Source organism: Triturus cristatus, chromosome 1_1 (genome assembly GCF_964204655.1).
Source record: "Triturus cristatus chromosome 1_1, aTriCri1.1, whole genome shotgun sequence".
In the NCBI taxonomy this organism is placed as follows: Eukaryota; Metazoa; Chordata; class Amphibia; order Caudata; family Salamandridae; genus Triturus; species Triturus cristatus.
The window spans coordinates 158,565,366-158,589,790 of NC_140579.1; the positions used below are offsets into that span (position 1 = coordinate 158,565,366).

The 24,425-nt window shown below is 47.5% G+C and overlaps 1 protein-coding gene across 4 annotated transcripts in view; it reads left to right on the forward strand.

The window, feature by feature from the left end:
* The window catches only part of LOC146869886 (vesicle-fusing ATPase), a 1,522,848-nt gene that overhangs the window by 1,262,509 nt on the left and 235,914 nt on the right, over positions 1-24,425 (forward strand). For all 4 annotated transcript variants that reach the window (XM_085623863.1, XM_085623829.1, XM_085623831.1 and 1 more), the window contains 3 exons: positions 8,434-8,529; positions 8,761-8,917; positions 15,323-15,456. In XM_085623863.1, the coding sequence (XP_085479989.1) occupies positions 8,434-8,529; positions 8,761-8,917; positions 15,323-15,456 (387 nt within the window). The remainder of the gene's footprint in view (positions 1-8,433; positions 8,530-8,760; positions 8,918-15,322; positions 15,457-24,425) is intronic.

The following is a 24,425-nucleotide window of genomic DNA, read 5'->3' on the forward strand; positions in this document are numbered from 1 at the left end:
TATGCTCCGGGATCCCGCACATGGGCGGGGATTATTCATAGATTATGACTTTGATAAGTATACCCCTGGATGAGAACTAGTATTACAGGTAAGTAACTAATCCATGCTCACCCTTGCGCAGGTTCTTCAAGCGCTGCAACAGGAGGACTGGATGGTGTCGATCGACTTGAAGGATGCGTATTTCCACATCCCCATCCTAAAGTCGCACAGGAAGTATCTCCGGTTTACGGTAGGATCGCCACATTATCAGTTTGCGGTCCTTTCGTTTGGGTTACTACTGCACCTCGAGTCTTCACCAAGGTGATGGCAGTGGTGGCAGCCCATCTCAGAAGGTCGAGGATTCCAGTTTTCCCCTATCTGGACGACTGGCTGATCAAAGCGGAGTCGCCAGAGAAAGTGCTTCATCATCTGCAGGATACAACTCAGCTGTTGTACAAATTGTGTTTCTCGATAAACGTGCCCAAATCTCACCTGGTGCCCTCTCAGCGCAACCTGTTCATAGGGGCGGTACTGGACACTACTGTGTGTCGAGCATTCCCTCCTCCACAAAGGATTCTCGACATTCAGGAAATAATTTCCTTGTTTTTTAATGGAGCGGTCGTTCCAGTCCTGAAGGTCCTTCGTCTGTTCGATCTGTTTGCTTCCTGCATTCTGTTGGTCAACCATGCACGCTGGCACATGAGGGCCCTCCAGTGGTGCCTCCGCAGGCAGTGGTATCAGCACAAAGGAGATCTCAGGGAGTCTGTGAGGATCTCCAGAGAAGCTGCGGCGGATCTGTCTTGGTGGAGCGTGGAGGGCAATCTGTCTCAAGGAAAGCCCTTCCATCTACCACCATCGGTGGCCGCAGTGATAACGGATGCATCCACTTTAGGGTGGGGTGCGCATGTGGGGGATCTGGAGATCAAGGGACTTTGGTCTCCAGAGGATAGGTTGCTTCACATCAACCTACTGAAATTGCGGGTGATACGTTTGGTGCTCAAGGCCTTCCTCCCTTCCCTACGCGGTCAGTCGGTTCAGGTCCTGATGGACTACACTACCCCGATGTGGTATGTCAACAAGCAGGGAGGAGTGGGGTCGCATTGTCTCTGCAGAGAGGCTCTGCGTCTCTGGTCCTGGGTTCAGGATCATCGGATTTGTCTGATGGCAAATTATCTGGCCGAGGTTCTGAACGTCCGTGCAGACAAGCTCAGTCGGCAGTTCTCCGCCGACCACGAGTGGAGGCTCCATCGGGAGGTGGTTCGTCACGTCTTTCGAAAGTGGGGAACTCCTCGGGTGGACCTGTTTGCCACTCACGAGAACGCTCACTGCCCGTCATTCTGCAGTCTCCAGTATCTGATGCAGGGATCTTTGGGGGACGCGTTTCAGTTGAGATGGGACTCTCGTCTCCTTTACGCGTTTCCTCCCATACCCTTGATTCCTCGGGTTCTGAGGAAGATTCGCCAAGACCGGGCCCAAGTCATATTGGTCGCCCCGGATTGGCCAAGGAGGGTGTGGTATACAGATCTTCTCCACCTCTCCTCGTGCCCTCCGCTCCGTCTCCCTCTCAGGGCAGACCTCCTCTCACAGTCGGAGGGGCAGGTTCTACACCCCCACCTCCAGAGCTTACACCTTCATGCCTGGAGATTGAAGGTGGCAACCTGAATTCTTTTTCTCTCCCGCCTGATGTGGTAGATGTAATATTGTCTGCCAGACGTCATTCCACCAAATCTATCTATTATTATAGGTGGTCCAAATTTGTTCTTTGGTGCGGAGAGAAGTCTATTGACCCTTTGAGGGCTTGTTTATCCAACATTTTTCAGTTTGCTCTTTCTCTTGCTCAGCAGGGCTTTGCTGTAGCTACTGTTGAGGGATATTTGTCGGCTTTGTTGGCATTTCTTTGCTTGCCGGATCAGCCTTCCCTGTTTAAGTCACCTATTGTATTACGATTCCTTAAGGGCCTTACAAACAAGTTTGCGCCTTCTCCTTTTATTGTGCCTCAATGGGACTTAAATCTTGTCTTAACTTACTTGATGGGTTCTCCCTTTGAACCTTTGCACAAGTGTCCCTTGAGGCTGTTGTCTTTCAAAACAGTCTTTCTCATTGCTATTACCTCGGCAAGGAGGGTAAGTGATCTTCAAGCTCTGAGTTCAAAACCCCTGTTCTTGACCATTCATGCTGAAAGAATGGTACTCCGGACCAGGGCTGCTTTTCTGCCAAAGGTGGTAACTCCTTTCAATCTGGGGCAATCCATTACCCTTCCTACCTTCTATCCTCCCCCTCACCCTTCCAAGGAGGAGGAGCGGCTTCACCGTTTGGACCCTAAGAGGGCGGTGAGCTTCTACCTCGATAGGACTAAAGACTTTCGAGTGGACGACCAGCTCTTCGTGGGCTTTGTTGGCTGCAGGAAAGTCAAAGCGGTGCACAAGCGAACCCTTTCCAGATGGATTATCTTGTGCATCAAGATCTGTTACTCTTTGGCCGGTAAGGAACCTCCAGAGGGTATAAGGGCTCATTCTACCATGGCTAAGTCTTCTACATCTGCCTTGTCTAGAGGTGTTCCTGTGGAGGACGTTTGTAGGGCAGCAACTTGGACCTGTCTCCACACTTTCGCGAAGCATTATTGCTTGGATTCCGAGGTGAGGAGGGACGGACACTTTGCTCGTTCCGTCCTTCAGGACTTTCTGGTATAGAAGGGTGGACACCCTCCTCCGGGATTGGGACTACTGTGGGAATCTTTTCACAAGGTAAGGAATCCACTGGCAGATGTATCCATCAGAAGAACAAGTTACTTACCTTCGGTAACGCTTTTTCTGGTGGATACAGTATCTGCCTGTGAATTTCTCACTGACCCACCCGCCTCCCCGTTGTCCACCCTTGTATACCTACAATTCTAATGATGGTGTTTCAAAATGTATTTGTTAGTGTCAAAGGCAGTGTGTTATTTCTTTTGCCTTCCTATATTATCTCCACAATGTGTGTGTTGCTTTGTATATTATGTACTGTGTATATATTGCTGTCAGTCCGTCTGTGTGCCTCGAAGGCACGGAAAAAAGGGTGGAACTGACGTCATCACGCCGACGAGGTCTTCTTATGGATCCAGTGACGCCAGCGGAGTCGCGAGTGGAGCCGTGTCTCTGTGAGGTCGTCTTCCACCTCATCGGCGTGGAGTGCTACCAAAGTTTCCGAATGTTGCTGGAGCAGGGGATATTCACTAGGTGAGGAATCCACAGGCAGATACTGTATCCACCAGAAAAAGCGTTACCGAAGGTAAGTAACTTGTTCTTTAGGTCGGCATGGATGTCAGTACTCCTGAATTCTGTGTCAGCTCCATTGCTAAGAATCATCTCTTCATCAGATTATGACCAGTTCCTTATTATGGCAATATTCCCTAGATTCTACATGCTGGTGTTTAACCAGCTAAAAATGTTTTTAAGGATTAGGGCATCTCAAATTAACATCATGGTTAACTTGCCCATAGCACACAAGGTCATTCCTCATCTCATAGGGTTTATGTGGGGTCTTCGACAGCTTGGCTCATATCTTTGTTAGATTGCACTTTTTTCCTAATAGTCTTTGACTGCTAATTATAAGTACCGACCCGCGCAGTGCTTCGTGCCATCGTAATTAAAGACACGTGTGCACCAACTGTTGTTGGACTTGGGGCATCCCAGTCCCCTTTAGGAGGGAAGTAGCGGAACATATTACGGATTAACTGTAGGAGAGTAGGGTCTGCTTTCTATGTTCACCCCCACTTTTTGCTTTTGCTTTACTGGTTTTCGACTTGGATGTGGCTGTGGGCCTGCTAATCAGACCCACAGCCCTGCTGTTCTCTCTCTAAATTAATACTATGCACTTTAGGTGCATAACCCATTTGGATAGGATCACCTTATTGGCCCCTGTACAGAGTACCTTAGGTACCCAGGGCATAGGTGTACCCTAGGCCTACCCGGGGCTACAGCATGTATTATGCCACCCCTGGCCTGGCCTTCCATTATGACACAACTGGCTGATCACTCAGCTGGGGCAAGGTCGTGTAATCACCCCTTGCTTAGGTGTAGTATTCCTATACCTATCTTATATATAGACACATGTGTACCTATCAGCCACTCCTATGGCAGGCCTTAACAATCCTGGAGGCAGAGTGCTTGGTAACATGTGAGATGGTGCTCTAGCATGAGCTGAGCCTGTCTGCAGCTTTCGGAACCATGTCCTTATAGCTGTTCTATGATATAGCCTACCATATACTCTTAAAGTGCCTTATAATCTTAGACGGTTATGGTAACTATGGTTTGGCTTTATCAAAACATGTCGTGTAAGGTGTCTAACACTTTGCAATAATACCCCCATCCCATTTCTGGGGATGAGGATATTATCCCTCCCTTCTAGAGGGAGAAGACATGTCGAAACCTACTTACCCGGTTAAAATTAACCAGAGCCCAGCATCACAAAATGGATGCTGCTGCCACGACACAAGTCTGGCCTCCTGCTGCTGGGAGTGATCCCGGTACGGGAGGCTTGGACAATAGGTTTCCTGCCTTGGGAGGTGCGAGCACCACCCCAGACAGGCCTTAGTGTATTGGGGCAGGGAGGGATGAAAGAAACGAGACACTGCCTGGGGCACACAAGGTGTCCCATGCATAGTCCAGTTCAAACCGGTGCTGGGGCACTCCAGCCCCAGTCCTGGCGCGAAACTGGACAAAGGGAAGGGGGTGTAACCACCCCCCTCCCAGGTCCCACCCATAAGGCGTGACCTAGCAGGCAACCCAGCCCCCCAGATTAGTATAAGAGTGGTAGCTGGGCCCCAGGAGATTAGATTATCCTGAACCAGCAACTTGAACAGAAACTCTGGACCTTCGACATTCGACGAAAGAAGAAGACTGAAGAATCTCCCTTGTGGCCAAGGAGTGGCTACCCTGTGCAAACAGGCACCATCAAGAGACTTACCCTTTGCTGAAGTTCTACGAGGGTCCGACTGCAGAGCCTGACCAGAGCCTTGACTTCCAGACTTCTCCGACCCTGATCCACATCCACAGCCGAGCTGAGATTCGTGGAGGCGACGAGAGACGTGGGACCAGCTACCTGGGAAAAGTGGCGAGTATCTTCCAGCGCAGCTTCTGAGGCACCCTCGAAGTTGTGCACCGGGGATTGAGAAGCCCCGACCCCAAGCACCATCTGCACCGAAGATCAGCCCCCCACAGTCCACGAGTCCTGCGTGGGGCCCTTCTGCATTTTCCTGCTTGCCGCGTCTGTCCGGTTGCTTGCCCGTTGGCTAGCGGCCTTTGCGACGACACACCTTGGAACTTCCACTGCTGGTTGGGCTCCTCCAGACTGGCTCCTGCTCCTCTGCAAAAGAGAAGCACCTCAGACCTTCCTGGTCTGCACCAGAAGCAAGTCCTCCCTTCTTTGTGGGTTCCGCTTGCCAAGGCTTGATGAGTCCTAGTTCGACTTCGACGCCGCCGACAGCAAGAGCCTTCGTGGGACAGCTCGCCTCCTGGTCCTGGTCATCCTCGACGTCTCCTGGTACCCGTGGCTGCTGCGACAAGCTTCACCTCTTCACCTGCAAACTTCACGACATTGCCTGGTTCATTCCTGGTTCCACGTGGTCACTGGCTAGTGACCCTGACTCTGTCCCTTCTGCTTGCAGGTATCCTTCCTTCTTGATCCCGGCCTTGGGATCCACCGGACACTCTTCACTGACTGCCTGTCAGCAACTTTCCTTCAGGCATCCATAGAAGTCCACGACGAAACCCGACGCAAGTTCACACCTATGCACCCGCAGCCCGTGGGCTAGGTAACTTGGGTACTTCGGTGCTCACAAGGGTATTGACTATCCTAGGGTCTAGTTTCCGAGTCTCGACTTTATAGCTATACCAGAAGTGTCCTAAAACTGCTTATTTCAGAACTGTACTATTTCTATCGATTATACGCACTACGCGAGAGTGTTTCCACTCTGCACCTGAATCCCGTGGGCCTCCCACTTCCTAACCTTGTGTAGTGCAGTGTAGCCCCAGCGATGGCCTAGGCCTATCCTATTTCCGTGACAGTGGTCCTTATACCACTTCTTTAGTATATGGTTTGCGTGGCCCTTAGGACCTAACTGTATTACTTACCTGTGTGACTTAATGTATGCGTGAATAAGACTGTGTTGTACTTACCTCTAATCTCATAAAGAGTGCTGAGGGTTTGACTAGAATAAATACACTTTATTTTTTATATATATATATATATACATATATATATTTGTTGGTGTCCTTTCATTTGGTATTCAAGGGATTATATACGGTATCACAGCTGGCTTCACATGCCATTCAGAGTTTAGCCTAAGACTGCTCTTGTCCATGCTACCACTAGGATAGCTGGTCTATAAGGTTGACTTTACAACCAATCACCATAAGGGTTGTTTGGACTGATATAAGGTGTACACTAGAACTAGTGACATCATACATCAGGCCAACTTCTCACATTGGTGAGCAGCGGTTGGGATCTGAGCTTGCTGTTGTAATACCATTGTAATCTTGAGATACTAAATTGAAAGATCACACAGATATTGTTTAGGTACATATAACATAGAATATAAATACTTAAGTCCTGCTGGACTTAGTTGTTGTAGGTTGAAGGGCCTAGCACACCCTGACTACAACTACTAGAGAGGTTTAGTAGATACAACTAGTGTAGGTAGGTGCACACACCACACCCTCACTAGATCATGTCTCTGGGAGGAGATCAAGTAGATTCTCCCTCAGGAGGGGTAGGTCTTAGAAAGATCCCCTCTAGATATGATACCCTAACTTTTCAGGAGATGAGACAATTGTGTACCTCCAGAAAGTTAAAACAGGGTGCAAACCCTACCCTCATTCAGCTAGTAGAGATCCTAGAGGAGTATGATGCTCTTAGGGCCTCCCAGGTTGGTACCCTAGGTACAGGTGAGGGTCTACCCGCTACAGATGAGTCAGAAGGGACTTCAGATGAGGAGGTAGACAGCCAGGTCAAAGTTAGAAGACTTAGCCAGGCCAACCTAAGCTTACATGGGAGTCTGCATGGGGTCCCCCCATACAGACCCACAAGTGGGCTTAACTAGAGAATCAGGAGAGACAGATCCCCTTCAAGGGAATCCATACACTCCCATGTCTCTAGCATCTCTAATGCCTCTTCTCACAGGGGAATGACTTCCCCCCCCCAGAGAAAGGAGCATGAAGCCAGAATGAGGGAAGCTAATCTAAGGATTGAGAGGGAAGAATTTGCCCTTGCCAAGGAGAAGCTTGCTCTGGCTAGAGAGCAAAAGTTAAGTGGGTTAGAACCCACTGGTGGCAGCAATATCCCTAAGGATAGAGACAGGACCTATGATAATAGAAGCCTGAGCAAGATGTCCCTCCCTACAAGTGTGGGGATGGCATCCACAAATGGATAACTGCTTTGGAGAGGGCTTGCAAAGTACAGCAGGTACCCCAAAGTCAGTGGGCAGCTATCTTGTGGCTCTCCTTCTCTGAGAAAGGCAGAGACAAGCTCCTCACAGTTAGTGATGAGGATGCAGACAATTACACTGTCCTGAAGAGTGCTCTAATTGATGGGTTTGGCTTAACCACTGAACAATACAGGTTGTTGTTCAGGGATACCCAGAAGACACAGACTCAGGACTGGACTGACTTTGTAGATTGTGCCACTAAGGCTCTGGAAGGCTGGCTAGTGGGAAGTAAGGTTAAGGACTATACAGGATTGTATAATTTGATCATGAGAGAACAAATCCTTAACAACTGTCAAAACCAGCTACTGCATCAACACCTGATTGATTCTGATTTGACTTCTCCCCAAGAATTGGGAAAGAAGGCAGATAGATGGGTCAGGACTAGAGTTAAGCAGAAAAACCAGTACACTAGAACTAGTGACATCCTACATCAGGCCAACTTCTCACATTAACTACCTTAATAGCCACACAGGTCAGTGGTCTGAATATCATGACAAGATGACCCTCTGGTGCATCTTGTTATAAACAGCATTTTTTTTTTTTAGCTAGTACAGTCCTATCATCACCGAGGTAGGAAGATCCACTAGTACAGCACTTTCCAATTAGTTTATATTGCTCATCAAATTTACATTCAAGTAAAACTATTTCTCCTATATTTTATCTTTCACAGATTTGCATGCTTGTCTCCCAATGTTAAGCCCGGAATCTTGGATTATAAAAAGGATATTGTGGTTGTATGGCACCATTTTAGGCTCATTGTCATTGATATCATGTAGACGTATAAAGCATCCACCTGGATGGACATTTCAAATGCCGGTCCATAATTATGCTACAAATGTACTGTTAAAAAATTGGGGCCTGCAATGTGTAGAATTATTGGTCAGTGAGGCTTGCCGTGATCTGCAACAGGACACTTGAGTCCACTTCCGAGCATTGTATTGATGTGTTTTCTCCACAACTTGGAATTGAACTCTGTTACTTATTTCTTTCAGGCTAGCGTCAAAGTGGAAGTGGACACAGAGAAGGCACAGAGTCTGCAGGTCACAAGAGGTGACTTCCTAACATCACTGGAGAATGATATTAAACCTGTGAGTAAATTCATAACATATACAACTCGTATTTTTCCTTTGAGTAAAGTTTTCAAGCAAGTGTGTGAAAGGGCTACATGTTACAATGGCCCAAGAGGAAGTAGAGTTTTTATGATGCTTCAAACAACTAGCGATTGAGGCCTAAATCTCACTTCGGCTATTCCTGCAACATCCTTGGTATTGCTTTTGCTGTCACTGTGACATGTTTCTCTGGTCTCCTTAATCACAAAGGCCTTCGGTACAAACCAGGAGGACTACGCTTCTTACATCATGAATGGCATCATCATGTGGGGAGACCCTGTGACCCGTGTCATGGAGGATGGGGAGCTGCTGGTGCAGCAGACCATGAACAGCGACCGTACTCCACTGGTCAGCGTCCTTCTGGAAGGTATTGTCCAGTTTCCAGATCTAGGAGAATACTGTATTTTCAGGTTCGAGGCATGTGGGCTGCTGAATTCATATCTGTGCATAGATCGCCGCCTAGTGTTGGGTCCGGATGATTGCACATTGTTGTCCTGGAAGAGTCTTCGAAGTATCCTGAGATGGGTGACTCCTCCCCTGGACCACAGTGCGCATGGGCATCCTCTCCATCCCCAGATTGTTTTTTTCCGCCATTGGGTTCGGATGCAACTATCTTAGCTCAACTTCGGAATACTTAGTTTAGACCAAAAGGCCTATAGTTTTCGTCGGTACTGTTACCGTTCGGTGTCGACTACTAGTTCTAGTGCTCCACACCCTCTTCCAACTTCCGGACCAAATTGGTCCAAACTTCGACGCTCGATCGACGATGGAATCGAGGACTCCGTTCAAGAGGTGTCCGTTGTGCCACGCCAAGTACCCTCATATCGACGTCCACCCGGTCTGTAATAAATGTCTCTCGCCGGATCACGACGAATCGAAATGCATGGCCTACGCGCGGTTCCGATCCAAGAAAACTCTACGGAACCGACGGGCAGCGAGGCTCGAGGCGCAGCAGGCAGCGCCCGCACCCACCAATATATTCAGCACCGAGGACGCCGAGAGCGTGGAAGAAATAGTCTCTAGCCCCGCTTCAGAGCATGGTTCCCAATCGGACGACGATGACGAAGGGCTCTTTCGACGTGAAGAAGCCGTCAACGAGGTAGGGGACTTCGACGAAGCCTATGGGGCCGAAGAAGACAGCTCTCCCGAGGAGCTAGGCCAATCCGTCGAAACGGAGGCCGAAACTGTACATCGTTGTCAGGCTCCGGTCGAGGGATCGCCTTCGGGCCTTACCCAAGACCTAATACATGGTTCCTCGGCCCCGCCTTCCGGCCCGGCATCGAACACTATGCAAGAACCACTATTACCAAAGACGACCGGGTTGTTAAACCCAAAAACATCCATCGCTCCAGTCCCTTCAAAATCGAAAATGAAACTGGTGGTGGTCGGATCAAAGGCGTCGAAACAATCCACTGCCCCGGCGCCGACGCCGAAAAAAGTCGTCGGCTCCGAACGCGTACACATAGACTTCGGCGCCGAGCTCACCGCAGCAGACGCGGTCGACGCACAGAAGAAGCGTGCCCTCGGGCACCACAAGGCGCCGACACCGAAGCCCGTGACCTCCGCAGTCAAGATGGCCGCCTCGGCTACGTCGACACCTAAAGCACCAATGCCGAATAAGTCCTCGACTACATCGACTATCGATGCATCCCTTCAGACCAGTGACCCCCTTCCAACAAAAAAGTCGGGGTCGGCCTCGACGCCCACTACCAAGATACCCACCAAACCACCATCTCAGTTTGCTGTGCAGCAGGTCTCTGCATCTCTACAACGCATCCGTGACCGGGTAGCCCTCCACTCTACCTCGGGTCCCGACACTATCTCACCCTGTAGAGTGCACTCGGAGCCCACCAACATTACATTTGGGCTGCCACCGATATCGGCACCGAAACTATTTCAGATTCGGACACGTGTCCTACACACACAGTCCACCACCACTGGCCTAACAGAACAAGATTCTTCGGGGCCGCAATTTATCGACGCCGACACTGGCAGGTTAATGCTCCACAAACGCAATATAACGCCAGTCAGGGAAGAAGTTCCATACAAAATTCCTCTTAAACGCAAGCTACCGGCGGAGCAGGAACCAGTGCTACAAGAACACTTCCATCCCCTCCAACTGGATCCGCAGTCCTTTTCTCCTACCCATTCTGAATCGGACCCGATGCAGGAATACGGTGGTGACGATACCATCTACCCCGGGGACGCAGATCCCGATGAACCACAAGACCCTGATCAGGCCTGGGATGACCCCACAGACCAAAGTATCGCGCCACATACTCAGGATGCGCAACTCTACAACATTAAAACATCTCCTACAGAGGACACGGCCGCATTTAATGCCCTTATCGAACGGGCTGCTGCTCATCATGGGGTAGAACTACATTCTGACGCCATTGAGGAGGACTTCCTGCTTGACACTTTCGGATCTTCAGAAAGGACTGTCAAGACTCTGCACATGCTTAAAGGGGTTCTGAAACCTGCCAAAGACATTTTCAAGGACACCACAAGAGCCCGGTTGTTAAACCCCAGGATCGAAAAGAAATATAAGCCTGCAGCTGGAGACCCTAAATACATTAGGGGTCAGTTGCCATTAGACTCTATGGTGGTTGCCAACGCTCGCAAACGAGCCCACTCACAGACGACTGGTGATGCTCCTCCCCCAGACAAAGAGTCAAAGGTCCTTGAAACATCGGGCAAACGTATTGCAGCGCAAGCAGCGAATATCCTGCGCATTGCCAATACACAGGCACTCCTGGCACGTTATGACAGGTCACATTATGACACGTTGGAGTCACTGCTCCAACATCTACCAGAGGAGTATAAAGAGTCAGCGGAACTCCTCATTAGAGAAGGACAACTCCTCACTAATGCATCCATAAAATGCGCCCTAGACGCAGCTGACACAGCGGCCAGGGCAATAAACACAAGTGTCATGCTGCGACGCCATGCCTGGTTACGCATCTCAGGCTTCAAACCCGAGATCCAAAACAATATCCTGAACTTACCGGTTAACACGGAATTTTTATTTGGCCCAGACGTTGACACTACCCTAGAGAAAATAAAAAAAGACACAGACACTGCCAAATCTATGGGGGCGCTACAAACGCAGCAATTCCGTAGTGGCTCCTTTCGTCGCACTGGAAATAGGGGAACGTCAAGAGGTCAGGGGTCACAACAACAGTATTCTAAAGGTGGCACACAAACCACCTACGACAAAAACAACAGGGGTGGATATCGTGGATCCAGCACCAAGGGCAGGGGACGTGGATATGGCAACACCAGGTCCTCCCCAAAGAACAAACAGTAACGCCCTCTCCCTACCCCCGACCACTTAACACCTGTCGGGGGACGACTCCAGCTGTTCCTGTCCGCATGGAAGAACATCACCACGGACAGGTGGGTCAGGGACATCATTCAACATGGGTACTGTCTGGAACTCACTTCCACTCCACCCAACATACCACCAAAGCACCGTCCTATGTCAGCCGAACACTTAGGTTTACTCCAGCAAGAAGTGCTTGCTATGCTCGCAAAAGGGGCCATAGAAGTAGTGCCCATCGCCCAGCAGGGCACAGGGGTGTACTCTCTGTACTTCTTGATCCCAAAAAAGGACGGCTCGCTCAGACCTATCCTAGACCTGCGACCCCTAAACCTATATATACTTTCGGAGCATTTCCATATGCTCACCCTCCAACAGGTTCTCCCACTACTCAGTCAGGGGGACTTCCTAGCTACACTAGACCTGAAGGATGCATACTTCCACATACCAATACACCCTTCACACAGGAAATACCTCAGATTCACTATTCAAGGGAATCACTATCAGTTCAAAGTTCTCCCCTTCGGAGTAACAACAGCACCCAGGGTCTTTACCAAGTGCCTGGCGACAGTGGCCGCGCATCTGCGAAGACAAAATATTCACGTCTTCCCTTATTTGGACGACTGGCTAGTTCAGGCCAAGTCAGCACAACAATGTGCCACCCACATGTCCCAAACCATTCACCTTCTTCACGATCTGGGATTCTCACTAAATTACCCAAAATCAAGTCTCCAACCTGCGCACGTACAACAGTACTTAGGCGCGACAATCAACACTCTGGCTGCCACAGCTCAGCCAACTTTAGTGAGAATCAACAGCATACAACTGCTGATCTCCAAATTCCAACCTCAACACTCCCTTCCGGCGCGAGTGTTCATGCAGTTAATAGGCATGATGGCCTCCTGCATTTTCATAGTCCCAAACGCGAGACTACATATGCGCCCGCTTCAGGAGTGCTTAGCACGTCAATGGAATCAGGCTCACGGGCAACTAAAAGACCTAGTGTTGGTGAGCGGTCGGGCATACAATTCTCTGCATTGGTGGAATCCACAAAACCTTTGCAAGGGCCGACCGTTCCAAGAGCCTGTTCCACAAATAATACTGACAGCGGACGCGTCTCTCCAAGGATGGGGAGCTCATGTACTCAATTACACAGTGCAGGGACTATGGACTACACAACAAAAGAAGATGCACATCAACCTTCTGGAACTGATGGCAATCTTCCTGGCAATGAAAGCATTCAAAGTACACCTGTGCAACAAGGTCGTGTTGATCCGGACGGACAACATGACTGCCATGTACTACATACAGAAGCAGGGAGGAACACACTCTCCACAGTTGTCTCATCTGGCTCAGAGCATGTGGAAGTGGGCCATTCAGAGGAACATATTCCTCATGGCGGAACACCTCCCAGGCAAGGACAACCAGATGGCGGATCTGCTCAGCAGACACAGCCACCAGATGCACGAGTGGGAGTTACACCCATCAGTACTCCAACCGTACTTCCAGCAGTGGGGTCATCCAGAGATAGACCTATTCGCCACAAGGGAAAACGCAAAATGCCAAAGCTTTGCCGACAGTTTCCCACATCCACAGTCGCAGGGCAATGCGATATCGATGAACTGGTCCGGCAGATTTGCGTACGCTTTTCCCCCAGCGCCATTGATACCGCTGATGGCACGCAAACTGCGACAGCACTCACTGACACTAATCCTGGTTGCTCCGACATGGGCACGCCAGCCATGGTACACCACCTTTCTGGAACTTTCCGTAGTGCCGCATCAAAGGCTGCGGCTCAAACCCGCGCTTTTGACGCAGAACCATGGAGAAATTCAGCACCCAGATCCGCAACAGCTGAACCTGGCAATCTGGCTCCTGAAGTCCTAGAGTTTGGCTACCTAAACCTGCCACCTGACTGTATGGAGATCATTAAGGAAGCTAGGAGACCCACTACCAGAGCTTGCTATGCAGCCAAATGGAAGAGGTTTGTCATTTATTGCAACAACAATGACATTAACCCGCTAGACGCATCTATTCAGAACATAATCTGCTATCTATTACACCTATACCGATGCAATCTGGCATACACCTCGATACGTGTCCATTTAACCGCAATAGCTGCCTATCTCCAAAACAGGCAGCACCTCTCTTTATTCAGAGTGCCTGCCATCAAAGCCTTCTTGGAGGGACTTAAACGGGTGATTCCCCCAAGGCACCCCCCAGCACCGGTGTGGAACCTCAACTTGGTCCTCACCAGACTAATGGGTCCACCCTTTGAACCTCTCCATTCATGTGAGATTCAATTCCTCACCTGGAAAGTGGCTTTCCTGGTTGCCATCACTTCCTTAAGGAGAGTTAGTGAACTCCAGGCACTAACCATTCAGGAGCCATTTATACAAGTTCACGCAAACCGGGTCGTACTACGTACCAACCCCAAATTCATGCCTAAAGTAATATCGCAGTTCCACATGAACCAAACCATTGAACTGCCTGTTTTCTTTCAAAACCCACAAAATGTCGCTGAGAGGATGCTCCACACACTAGATGTAAAGAGGGCACTCATGTACTACATTGACAGAACTAAAAACTTTAGGAAAACTAAACAACTCTTCGTTGCCTTCTCTCCACAACACAAGGGCAACGCCATTTCCAAAGCAGGTATAGCCAGATGGATCGTTAAATGTATACAAATTTGTTATCAGAAAGCTAAACGCACATTAACGATTTCCCCACGAGCCCACTCAACACGAAAGTTAGGGGCGTCCATGGCTTTCCTGGGAAACATTCCTTTACAGGAAATATGTAGAGCAGCCACATGGTCCACTATACATAAATTTACCAAACACTACTGTGTAGATGTACACTCAAAACAGCAGGCAGCTGTAGGACAGGCTGTTCTCAAAACTCTTTTTCAGACTGCTGCAGCTGGCACGGGTAGCCGCCGCTAATAGGAGGTACTGCTGTGTATTCTATGCACAGATATGAATTCAGCAGCCCACATGCCTCGAACTGAATATGCTACTTACCAGTATGCATCTGTTCTTGGCATGTAGGGCTGCTGACATTCATATCGCCCACCCTCCTCCCCGGCGCCTGTAGCAGCTGCAGCTCTCAGAATTACTGTATAGCATGGTCATCACTTCCTGTATCTACTCCATCACTGCCACAATGGCGAAAAACAATCTGGGGATGGAGAGGATGCCCATGCGCACTGTGGTCCAGGGGAGGAGTCACCCATCTCAGGATACTTCGAAGACTCTTCCAGGACAACAATGTGCAATCATCCGGACCCAACACTAGGCGGCGATCTATGCACAGATATGAATGTCAGCAGCCCTACATGCCAAGAACAGATGCATACTGGTAAGTAGCATATTCAATCCATGTTTGGTCAGTTGAATGCTCTATAGCTTGATGCCTTCATCACCAGCTCCGCTTCCTGTTTCACAGGCCCTCCACACAGTGGAAAAACTGCCCTGGCAGCAAAGATTTCTGAAGAATCCAACTTTCCATTCATCAAGATCTGCTCACCTGAGAAGATGATTGGATTTTCTGAGACAGCCAAGTGTCAGGCCATAAAGAAGGTATTGCCCTCTCCTTTCCTTCCTTCCTTCTGTTGCCTGTTCATCTTTCCTTTTTCTGTCTTACGCAAGTCATCTGTTTCACTGTCTTGTCTGTCCTTCTCTTTGCATTGCTGATCACATTAGCAATCCTCTCCTATTACTCCTTCCACTCCCGTACTTTTTGCTCTGCACCATCACCTGTTTTGTTTAGCTGCTGTCCATTATCCCTTTTCTCCACCTCACTCGATGTTGTGATCTTTAACATTCCTTGTGCCTCTAAATTTCTCTCTCTCGCCACGATTTTGCCCTGACTTCCATTCGCAATCCTTTAATTTATCCTCATTGTTTTTCTGTTAGTTCTACCTTGGTTTCACCCTTTTCCTCGTGCTTGTACCTAGTTATTTTTTGTTCTCCTTCTGTAACCATCTCCTTCCACTCACTCCCATAGTTCGCATCTTCTTCATAGCATCTTTGCTCTTACCCTTTTCTTGCGGTCTTCTTCTCTGCTTGATGCTTCCAGTTGAGTAGTTTTTTATATTATACATCTTCTCCATCCCATCTGTACTCCATTGCACCCCCTTCTTTCTTTTATTCTTCTTTCATTTATTTTCTTCCTCACTGCAGATTTTGATACCTTTTATTGGAGGTACTTAAAATACCACCCCAGTTTAGACATGGCCATATGCAAATCAGTCTTGACCCTGTGCCTCATGGGAACAGTCCAGCCCGAACTGCCAAGCCATGTCTTCCCTGGGCCGGAATCAAGCATCCTAGGACCGGTTTCTGGCTATCAGCCGTCATCAGCCAGGATAGCTTGACTCCAGTGGCGTAGTGAGCACGGGTCCCACGTCTGGGAATACCCATCCCACTTAGGGCGAAAAGCGTTACAACAAACAAATGATGGACGGAATGCTGACAATGCAGACATTCTCCCCCAGTCAAGAGATCTGGGTTAAATCCATCGTTCTTTTGCCCACTACACCACCCCAGTTTAGACATGGCCATATGCAAATCAGTCTTGACCCTGTGCCTCATGGGAACAGAACAGTCCAGCCCGAACTGCCAAGCCATGTCTTCCCTGGACCGGAATCAAGCATCCTAGGACCGGTTTCTGGCTATCAGCCGTCATCAGCCAGGATAGCTTGACTCCAGTGGCGTAGTGAGCACGGGTCCCACGTCTGGGAATACCCATCCCACTTAGGGCGAAAAGCGTTACAACAAACAAATGATTGACGGAATGCTGACCATGCAGACATTCTCCCCCAGTCAAGAGATCTGGGTTAAATCCATCGTTCTTTTGCCCACTACACCACCCCAGTTTAGACATGGCCATATGCAAATCAGTCTTGACCCTGTGCCTCATGGGAACAGTCCAGCCCGAACTGCCAAGCCATGTCTTCCCTGGACCGGAATCAAGCATCCTAGGACCGGTTTCTGGCTATCAGCCGTCATCAGCCAGGATAGCTTGACTCCAGTGGCGTAGTGAGCACGGGTCCCACGTCTGGGAATACCCATCCCACTTAGGGCGAAAAGCGTTACAACAAACAAATGATGGACGGAATGCTGACAATGCAGACATTCCGTCGATGGATTTAGGCCCAGATCTCTGTACTGGGGTGAATGTATGACATTGTTCTGCATTCTGTCCATCAATTGTTGTTTTTGCATTTGTCACCCCGAGTGGGACGGGTATGCTCAGACGTGAGTCCCGTGCTCTCCATGCCACTGGAATCAAGCTATCCTGGCTGAAGAGGGGTGAAACCCCGAAACCGGTCCTAGGATGCTTGGTTCCAGTCCAGGGAGGACCTGGCTTGGCAGTTCGGGCTGGACTGTTCCCATGAGGCACAGGGTCAAGACTGATTTGCATACGGCTGGGTTCAAACTGGAATGGCATGGTGAGCAAAAACACGATGGATTTAGGCCCAGATCTCTGTACTGGGGTGAATGTATGACATTGTTCTGCATTCTGTCCATCAATTGTTGTTTTTGCATTTGTCACCCCGAGTGGGACGGGTATGCTCAGACGTGAGTCCCGTGCTCTCTATGCCACTGGAATCAAGCTATCCTGGCTGAAGAGGGGTGAAACCCCGAAACCGGTCCTAGGATGCTTGGTTCCAGTCCAGGGAGGACCTGGCTTGGCAGTTCGGGCTGGACTGTTCCCATGAGGCACAGGGTCAAGACTGATTTGCATACGGCTGGGTTCAAACTGGAATGGCATGGTGAGCAAAAACACGATGGATTTAGGCCCAGATCTCTGTACTGGGGTGAATGTATGACATTGTTCTGCATTCTGTCCATCAATTGTTGTTTTTGCACCTGGTGAGACCAGGTCACAAGGTAACAGACTGGCCCACATTCCCGCCTCTTACATAGGCACAAAGCCTTCTCAAGACATAAATAATTGACAGATAGCCCTGGAAAGTACAGGGCTGAAGACAAAAGCACCTGGAGCTACCTCAACAAGCATTTGCAATGCAATAGGTCTCGCATTTTCAAGCGTTAGAGCTATTGGCGTTGTAATTAACAAAGTGTTTTACCTATCCATAAAATGTCAGGTTTGGTTTTATTACGTGTTTTTAAAAACAACATGTGTAAACTTTAGCATTTTTTGCGTAAAATAAAAAGTAAATGCTAAACGTAAAAGGTGTCGAAAGGTATTTAAGCAAATGTAAGATAAGGAAAACAGGCCTAAGTGAATATATTATAATATGTTATCAGATGATCCTGTGCCAGTTACCTTGCCATTGCCAACCGCTGTTCTTCCTGTTAGATAGCGTTTGTGACTGGTTGGTATGTGTGAAAAGTTGTTTGTGGTGAGCCACACAGAAGAAAACAAAAGCGCGGCTGCCATTTTAAATATGAAGCGCGGTGTGTAGAAAAGGAAGGCGTGACCGCTACAACGAAAGTGAAGGTGCGGCATGGCACACTGTTAAAAAGTAATAAATAAATGTTTGCAAAGTTGATTTTGGTGACCTGCGCATAAGAAAAGAAAAGTTTAGCCGCCATCGTACATATTAAGCGCGGTGTGCAGAAAATGAAGGCCTAGGTGCTGCTACAAAAGTGAAAGTGCAGCATGGCACGCTTTCAAAAACATAAATAAAAAATAGTGTTAGTAAATTTGATGTGGGCGACCTGCACATAAGCAAACAAAAGCACGGCTGCCATGTTAAAGATGAAGCGCTGTGTGCAACACTTTTAAAAACAAAATATAAAATGTTCCATTATCGGCACTGTTACTAAGCAGCGCACGGAGAGGGCACGTTGCAGAAGCAGGAGAGCATAGGTCATCAGACTACTTCGGAGGAAAAGTATGAAGGATAGACACCACTTCCCACTAGAGTAGATTATTATTTATTTATTTTGCATATTTATATAGCGCGAACTCGACCCGAAGGTAATGGAGCGCTTTACATGAGCACCGGTTACGTTACACATTCAGGCACGGGGAGATTAGGTGATTTGCCCAGAATCACAGGATGTGGACGCGACCCCGAGGCTCGAGCCCTGGTTTCCAGCACCAAAGTCGTCAGTCTAGCCGACGGACCACATCCTCTCCCCAATAGATACCCACTCGATTTACCCTACAACAAATAAACTGGGTGCTCGGGATATGTCCTTGCACCCATATTCAGAAACTTGAAAAACAGCTCACACATCCCTCTTTAAAACATAAAAGATATTTTACTGAGTCTAAATTATTAGACTCCAGTGGCCTTTCGGAAACAACAATGCTCAATTTGCCCACTACACACTTGCTCCATACCGGCAGAAAAAAGGATCGATATTGCTGCACTGCAACATACCTTTGCACAAGTGTATATTGTCCACATCAATGAAATTGTTAGTGAATGCACAACGAGAACACATCACTGAAGTCATGCTTGAAATTCACCTTTCCAAAGCAAATGTAATAACATGTCAGAGCCTTCCCAATCTTACCGAAATATATTCACCAGGAAGACATAAGCACTGCATATGCTGTTATTTGCGCGACAAAGACTGCTACAAATGCAGATGTCTCGCATTTACATTATGGGGATTTTTGCACGTGTTTGAGAAGATTGCATACATTTACATCGAGAAACCATCAATATTAACCTTCTGAACAAGCCCTAAGCTGGAGACTGTTCACTGACATGCTACAACATACACACACCCTGCTATAGTTACTTAACGCTACAGTTACTGTCTGCAGAGAGTCGGTCTTGCACTGCACCCTTGCGAGAGATGCAAACTGATTTATCCCCCAAACATTTCTGCCTTTTCTGCCTTCATTTTAGATTTTCTCATCGTGTGGCCAGATTTCTGGTGCTGTGACCCATGTTTTGATATGTACATTTTTCCGCTTCACAGGGAAAAGCTTACATGATGTATTCAACAAAACAGGATGGCTGCAAAAGTCTTCATCCTTTTACCCATATCGGTTTAATAATAAAAATAAAAGTAGAACTTGTGCAGCCACCCATACAATACAATATTTACAACTGATGAAGCAGACAGCGATGGCAACATTCTAAATCATAAGCTTAATCTTCATGGGTTTATTAGGTGCTGCCATCTTGTGTCATAGGGTATTTTCTGGCCCCAGGAGGCTGTTTCTCTAACATGTACGCTACACCGAAAAAAAATAACATTACTCCTCACATCACTGAAATGCAAGCAAAAAACAAATAAGGTAATACTGACATACTTAATGTATATTTGTGGAAATGCACGTTTGACTCTTTTGGTATCCTGGAGCTGAATAAAAGAGGTTTATGGTACTCAATATCAACCTAGGAAGGATGATGAGTTGACCCGTCGGGATTCAAACCTGTGATCATTTGAATAGCTCTACGAGAAATAATATAAGACGCCTTTAGTGTCACCTTTGTCTGTAATGTTCCTTCTTAGCGATACTTTTTGATAAAATGAAGGAGATTATGTAAAGGGCAAAAGATGAAAGCAAATACAGGTACAAGTGAAAAGTGCCAAACCTGGATGACTGCATTAATCAACAGGAAAGGAAAGCACCAGTGTCGACCGACTACCAAACGTGATAAAAAGTAAGGTGCAACACCAAAAGCAAAGCCCTTGTTTCGAGCACGAAAACAGCAAAACGAAGAAAAAAAAATCCATATTTCAAAGTAATACTGCTTCTGTACGACAGACAACACTGGCAGCATATTTTTTTAAACAACTTTTAGTGCTAACCTCTTAATGCTCTCATGAAAACATACATAACAGTATTAAAAAAACACATGGGTTATAATGAGCTGTTACGTTCACACTAAAAATGCAAGTTTAGCATGACTCAATGAAAGTGAAAGAAGTGATTTTCATACACCTGAAAGGAAGAGTCGATAAAACGTAACGTGGGTTTGAAAACCTGAGGCTGCTTTCACGCTCCGGAGTAGTAGGACTCCCAATGCTTGGTGCCATGCATAATTTACTTGGAAACTGCCTTGTCGTTCATGAAAGGTTACCCTTTGTGACATAGACCAACAACATCACACGCCCTGCTACAAAAGGCTGGCACGATGAGAAGCGAATACATCCCCGCAGGGCTTAGCTTTCCATTAATGTAGATTTACAATGACAGGAAAGCCTTGCCTGAGCACGGAGAGTTACTTCAACAGAAAGGCATGAGTGTGCCATATTAAAGTTAAAGCGCGTTGTGAAAGCAAAAGAAACAGTGCTAATTCTATTTTTGTATGCCAAGCCCCTTTGCCTGGGAGCTTGACAGGATCAAAAAACAAGGCTGCACCAAATAGAAAGGAGCTTGGCCTCCCAAAGCGGCCAGTTTGAGAGAGAGAGGAGAGACAGTTACCGGACGGCTGCCTTAAGTAAACAACGAGTTTACTTGCGCAGGCACAGTGAGCAGGAGACAGGGAGGGGCAGGAGATGTGCACACGTACACATGACCAGTACGCGTGCACATAGGCTGTCCGGGCGCGTGCGTGCACATCTCCTGTCCCACCTTCGGAAGCAAAACCCACAACAATAGATCTCGCCAAGGCGAGCAGCGCATGCGCTGCGTTGCTAGGCGAGACCTAAAAAGCGGGTCCTGATGTTTGGAAGCCCTAAATAATGGCCAGCAAATTCGGAATCAATGCAAGCGCTGTCTTAGCCCACAAAGTTACGATGGGTGGCACATGTGCCTTTGTGAAATGCTTGGCTACCTGACCTTTGCTCAATTGAGAACCAGAAAGTGACAGCCAATCCGGCAGTATTAATTCTCTAATTACTATTATAAACGTAATAGCAATTAGAAAAGTGGCATGGTGATGATTCAGGAAAAAAGGTTTCCATGACTGGCGGCTGAGCCCAGGCTCAAGTACTGCTGCTGCCCACATTGCCAAAATTGGCTATTTTTCATGGGGAATACCTGAATACCTATTGGCTATTTTTCAGGGGGATGCCTCCACGTTGCCTAATGGGGCCTTTCCTGTTCTAGACAATAACCCCAACTAGAAATGTGAGCTACTGTTTTTATTAGGAGAACTGCGGGAACAAAGAATAGTATACCATTTGTTATTATCAATGGAATTTCTCTCTATTTTTGGCTTCCAAATGTTAGCCTGCATACAAAAAAGAAAATGTTTAGCAAAATGCCCTCTAAATCAGGATAGTATGGGTAACCCAAGATTCAGAGTTGTACAGATAACCACTGTTCCTAAACTCTGTACCATGTGCACAAATAAAAAATTGATCGGTTCCTTCACAACCCTTTTTCATTCATTTTTAGGTCTCGCCTAGCGATGCAGCACATGCGTTGCTCGCCTTGGCGAGATCTATTGTCGTTGGTTTCTTGGCCGAAGGGGGACAGGAGATGTGCACGCCCCACAACAGGAGATGTTCACGCATATGAACTTGTTAAAGGACAGCCTGGAAGCGCGAGCCGAATGCTGAAGCCAAGCCCCGCTCGGAGGAAAACAACCCGCTCATTTACTTGGTATATTTCTAAGTACATTGATCAGGAGTTTTAGTTGGAAAACAATTTGAGATTCAACTTGTATTCAATACAGTGCAGGATGCGAGGGTATCTTTTATTTAAACTGCAGTAACCTGTTAGCATACTGTGGTACAAAAGGCATTGGGACCACGGGGCTAGTGATAAACCATATACGCCTGTCTCCTTCTGCCGCCACCCCAAGCCGGGTAGTCGCATAGTGACTTAGGCCCCCGTTGCTCTGACAGTCAGCACCGGGAAAATAATTTGTTTACTGTAACTTTGTATGGGTATAGACTTTGTAATCGAGAGTTATGGTAAGGAAAGTCCAGTAAAAAACTTTTCTAGAAGTTTAAGCAGCTCTCCATATAAATGTGTACATGCGCATACTAACAATTCTCCATCGAGAGTGGGGACATCTATACTATTATGACAAGATAAAAAGACATGCTGTGAGAAAAGTGTGGTGTGTGGTCTTGTGCTGGTCGTTCGTGATTTGGGGTGAAAAGTGTATACTTTTCCAAGGCTGATTACTTGTCTTTTCTGAGCCGTCTTTTTTGATAGAAAAACAATGAAGATGCACACCTTATGTTCCTGGGGACGGGGCCCTACCCCGTGCCACTAGCCCACCTGCCTTCGGGCCATCTGCTGCCACAGAGATGCCCCGCTGAGCTCGTGTCCCAGCCCCCTCTGCTTATCAAGTGGAGCATTTAGCAAGAATCGCTTCCTTCTGGAGACAACATGGGCTGGAATTCAGAGGGCTCCAGGAGAAACCCTCGGCCCAATAGCTGCAGCGTGGAATGCATCTCTTGTGTCTGGACAGCCTCCTGGCCGAGGGGCTCCTCACGGCCCACTGGTGCCCCTAGGTGTCTCACAATATCCGACATCACAGGGACCCTCTAAAACATGCGACAGGGGTCCGAGACTCATTCCTCAAGGCTCAAGCTATTTCAAAACGGCCGCCTCAGTTCACACCGTTTTACACTGAGCTCAGGTTTCCCGACATGCTTGGCGGGAAAACATACAAGCGAAAGGTTGTCTGGGCTGCTGTTATCTCCCTGAGAGAGCAGCACAGCAAAAGGGAGGCGTCTCAAATCAAGGGTGGGAATGAATGGGGGGATGGTAGGTGAGTGAGTGTGAGTGTATGCACGGTGCGCCAGCCTGGTGATGGATATGTGCGGGGTGAGTTTATATCACTTGGGGGTTAATGACGACAGTGGGAAACCATTCCTAGCAAAGGCACAGTTCTTGAGCCTGTCTGTTTTTTTTTGGGTTTTTTTTTTTTAGATAACCTGCAAACACTGTATAGCCATGTGACCAGAAGGGTCTGACAGACTTAACACTATTGCTTTTTTAAACTGGGCATCAAGGCAAAAAATTACAGATGAAAACATTGTCAACTATGTTGGACCTGGCCCTCTCTGTTGGGTACCCCCAAAACATTTGCCTTTATCATCCACTTTTGTGCCAAATTTGTTTGGCCTTTGGACTCTTTAGCACTGCCAACCAGTGCTAAAATACTTCTGATCTCTCCTTTAAACTTGTTGAAATTGAGTTATACCCGATTGGCACATTTAATTTAGGTGTAAGTCCCCAATAAAGTGGTACTACACGTACACAGGACCTGCAAATAAATGCTACTAGTGGGCCTGCAATTGAATAAACAACAGATTTGCTAGTACTGCTACTATTTTAACCTCAGAATAACTTATGAGGACACATTCTGAAAGACAACAAAATGCGAGAAAGAATTTCTTTTTTCGAATTAATCGATCAATTTAATTGTATCAAAAAAACTTTATCGTCCTTCCATTAGACAAAATGCAACAAAAGGATGACAAATCACATAAATGAAACATCATACGTGAAATAGACAATACACTTTTCAAACATACACTTCAAACATTCTAGACAAAACACTCTTCTTTGCTCCAAACATACTGGTACCGACAAAACATTCACACAGCTCTATCAATCTTGTGGTAAAAAACTAAACACTTGATATTCTATTTTATCAGACCACAGATAGTATCAATAACACAATAACTCTCAATATTGT